This window comes from Bombina bombina, chromosome 4 (genome assembly GCF_027579735.1).
Source record: "Bombina bombina isolate aBomBom1 chromosome 4, aBomBom1.pri, whole genome shotgun sequence".
NCBI classification, from domain to species: Eukaryota; Metazoa; Chordata; class Amphibia; order Anura; family Bombinatoridae; genus Bombina; species Bombina bombina.
Genome location: NC_069502.1, coordinates 1206346084 through 1206350354, shown reverse-complemented (window position 1 = coordinate 1206350354; position 4271 = coordinate 1206346084). Strand labels below are relative to the sequence as shown.

The following is a 4271-nucleotide window of genomic DNA, read 5'->3' as shown; positions in this document are numbered from 1 at the left end:
AAAAAGTTGATTTTGATATAAATTTTATATTAAATTGATATAAAATTGATATAAAAATTGATATAAAAAGTTGATTTTGATATAAATTTGATATTAAATTGATATTAAAAAAAAGTGTTTTTAATACGAATTTGATATCCAATTGATATGTATATTTATTAGGATTGGGGATTAAAAAGTTTTAATAGGTGTATTAAGCTTATTTTTACATTTTTATTAGGAGATTTATAAAAAGATTATATAAGTTATTTAATTATAAATGGTGTAAATTACACTTTGTATTCTATTAAGCTTAAGATTTCTCTATAATGTTCAACAGGTTTAATAAGGCTTGTCAGGACTTGTCTTTTGCCACAAATGCTATAAAATTCTCTGAATGCAAATTTATACACTTCATAAAATGGCTTATTCATTAATGACCACGTTAAATTAGCAGCTTGTTATTCACACACCTTACACAAGATTAGGTCACTGCTAATAACACGTGTCAATGTTACACGACATGTTAGGACATGTCTTTTTAACCATAAAAAACAAAAAAACCATAAAAATCAATGTTTTATGAAAATTCGCTGTATACCGCCTAAAGAATGGAGTCTGCTAACATACACAGCGGACTTGTATTAAGAGAATTATATCATGATCCTACAAACCTCGGGTCATTAGGCGGTGTTGAAAATCTGTACAAAACATCTAAAAAATATGGATTCAACAGAAAAAAAATTGTAACATTTTTAAATCAGCAAGATGTTTATACGTTACATAAACCGGTCAGGCGTAATTTTGAAAGAAATAAAATATATACACCTTCTTTAGATATACAATGGCAAGCTGACCTGGTATCCATGATAGACTACCATAAATATAATGATGGTATAAAGTATATTCTAACCGTTATAGATTGTTTTTCTAAATACGCTTGGGGCGTTGCATTACATAATAAAACTGGACCAAGTATCGCAAAGGGGTTTGAAACAATATTCACAGATGGCCGTATACCTATGAAAATACAGACTGATAAGGGCAAAGAATTTTTAAATGGAACCGTACAGAAGTTATTGAAAAAATTTAAAATTCAACATTTTGTCGCAAACAACTGTGTTAAAGCAGCAATCGTAGAACGATTTAACCGTACTTTAAAGACTAGAATGTGGAGCTATTTTACACAGCACAACACTCACAGATATATAAACATATTGAACAAATTAATTAATAGTTATAATAATACATACCACAGAACCATACGTTGTAAACCGGTAGAAGTGACGCAAGAAAATTCACTCGTCGTCTGGAAAAATATTTACGGCTCCTCACCAAAAACTAAAAAGGTTAAACCTGTTTTAAAAATCAGTGACCACGTCAGGATTTCGAAACATAAGGGAACGTTCACAAAAGGTTATGAACCAAATTTCATAGATGAAATATTTATAATTGACGGGGTGAATGGGAAGTAGCTCTGACGGAGATACAATACCCCCATACCTGGGACACCCTAGATGTCGCTGATTCTAGAATAATTGTTACAGCACCAAACAAATTCACTACGCCGTTAGCCATAAAAGCCGGCTATTATAAAGATATAAGCGAATTAATAAAAGCTATCAATGAAAAATGAGTATCTCTCCAAACCATTAACATAGATGTAAAGCTTAAATACGACGAACTGGGAAGTGCTGTTCGTATCTTAGGCAACTCTACCATCTCAACCTCAGAAAGGTTGGCGCATATATTGGGTATTAACAATCAAGGTGTAAAGAATGATGGCGGCAAAATATATTGCGATATAAATGCCGGCTTCTACACACTCTTTATCTATACAGACATCATAGAACATCAACGTGTGGGTGACGGATATGTACCATTACTAAGAACAGTAGAAATTACAGGTGGCAATAATGAAATCATCACTCAACGGTACACCAAGCCAGACTACATACCTGTAAACAATCATCATTTTGATCGTATAACAACTGAAATTAAGAACAATCAGAACAAGAACGTGGGGTTTAAATTTGGAAAGGTGATCATTAAGCTGCACTTTAGGCCGTGCAAGAACAACTTGTACTAAGAAAGGTGGCTGTTAAGGTTTATGGTGACCCGACCGTTTACAGTAATTATTATAGAACACAAGCTGGTAATGGTCTACCAGGTTTTCACGGTAGTTCGTACATGTACGGCCGCGGATTAGGCGGTATATTTCGTAATCTTTTTAGGATGGCTGTCCCACTTTTTCGACGTGGACTAGGTATAGTGAAACTGCATATGAAAACAGCGGCACAAGGTATAGCAAAGGATGTTGTGGGTCGTGTTTCAACTGCTGTTATGAATAAAATGAATAGCGGTCCACAAGAGGGCTCTGGTGTTGTTTATATCAGTAACAAGAGAAAACCAAAAAGGAAGCGTCGAGTTACTTTTCCACCAATTTCATCACAATTCGTAAGCAAAAAGGTGATACACAGACCCAAAAAGAAACAGAAAACATCAAGACGCTCAGTGGATGACATCTTTTAGAAATACTGATCAAAATATGGCTTTCATACACAACGGATCATTAGAATGTACCAAATCAGAACTCAACATATTTCAAATACAGCCAACACAAACGGGTATAGAAAAATCACTGTATGTTGAAATACAGCCACTCACAGCTATAACTGAAAATGCACCCCTGGAATTTTATATAGCAGGAAGCGGCGATCATTATTTTGACCTGAACAACACTTTGATGTATATAACCTGTAAAATAGTCAAACAAGACAATACAGCGCCGCCTGCTGCAGCACGCGTTAGCCTTATCAACTATCCACATGCCACGCTGTTTAACCAAGTCGATGTGACATTAGGAGACAGACTCATCTCACAATCAAATAACCTATACGCTAAGCCGGTGGTACATTGAAACAATTCCCAACTGCAGCTCAGATGCTTTATCCACACAATTTACAGCAGGATTGTTTTATAAAGATGCCGCAGGGTTACACGATAATTGTGAACTAGATGGTGATAATAGTGGTTTTGTAAAGAGAGCACGTATGTTAGAGCGTGGTAAAACTATTGAATTGCTAGGTCACCTACATAGTGATCTGTTTTTCCAAGAAAAATTGTTATTGAATGGACTCGATCTGAAAATAAAACTTATAAGGAATAAAGATGCTTTTTCTATTATGAGCGCTGAAGCAGAACAGTACAAAGTTCAAATCTTAAATGACTTTCTTTTTGTCAAAAGAGTGCAGATATCTCCGGCTGTACGCATAGGCCATGCGCAAGGACTGTTAACAGGAAATGCAAAATACGCTTTGGACAGAGTCGGTTTAAAGGTCTATTCAGTGGCCGCTGGCTCGCGTGTCTGCAATCAGGAAAATGTATTTCTTGGACAACTACCAAAAACCGTTGTTATTGGATTTGTTGATAACGACGCTTTCTCTGGCGCTTATGACAAGAATCCCTTATGTTTCAAACATAACTATGTGAATTTTGCAGCCTTGTATCTGGATGGTGAACAAATACCAACAAAACCTTTTCAACCAGACTTTGAAAATGGAAACGCTATACGTGAATACATATCATTAGTCAACATCGCTGGGAAACAAAATTCTGATGCTGGAATACTCATTAATAGAGAGGAGTATGTACGTGGTTACACACTTTTTGCCTTTGATTTGCCACCGGATCAAGAGTGTGGTTCGCACTACTCTCTTATACGCAGTGGTAATCTCAGATCTGAAATCCGATTTTCAATACCGCTTGAGAGAACAATTAATATGATTATTTATAGTGTATTTGATAATATTATTGAAATTAGTCAAAGAAGAGAAGTCTTGTACGATTATCTATAAACACTTTGGAAATAACAAGGATCCTAACCAAAGATCCTTATACACGTTCAGTGTTTGACGGTGTATACCCGTGTGATTTATTACCAAAACAAAGACTAAGAAATAGACCTATAGGTTTTATTATTAACACAGACCCTTCCACACGTGCTGGTGAACATTGGGAACCATTTTAATTCGATCAAAGGGGTGTTGGTTATTTTTTTGATTGGTATGGAATCTCACCATACAACAACGTGTTTCCTAAATCATTTTTAAAGTTTTTAAAAAGGAATACAACATGGATAGTATTTCAGAATAAACAGATACAAGATACATTCTCTGTGGTGTGTGGTCAATATTGTATTTTTTTTATGCATTGTATGTCTAAGGGTATGAGTTTTGATAAAGTATTCAATTTCTTTTCATCAGACTTAAAAAAGAATGATAAAATAGTCT

General features: G+C 34.8%; 1 protein-coding gene across 1 annotated transcript; it reads left to right on the top strand.

Annotated features, from left to right (window-relative positions):
* The first annotated feature begins 3032 nt into the window (after positions 1-3032).
* Positions 3033-3836, top strand: LOC128658279 (uncharacterized protein F54H12.2-like). The gene has a single exon (XM_053712814.1). It carries the CDS (start codon positions 3033-3035, stop codon positions 3834-3836), a length of 804 nt encoding a protein of 267 aa, XP_053568789.1.
* Positions 3837-4271: the final 435 nt, after the last annotated feature.

Coding starts and splice junctions, on each gene's coding strand:
- LOC128658279 (XM_053712814.1), top strand. CDS start 3,033: ATGTTAGAGCGTGGTAAAACTATTGAATTGCTAGGTCACCTACATAGT.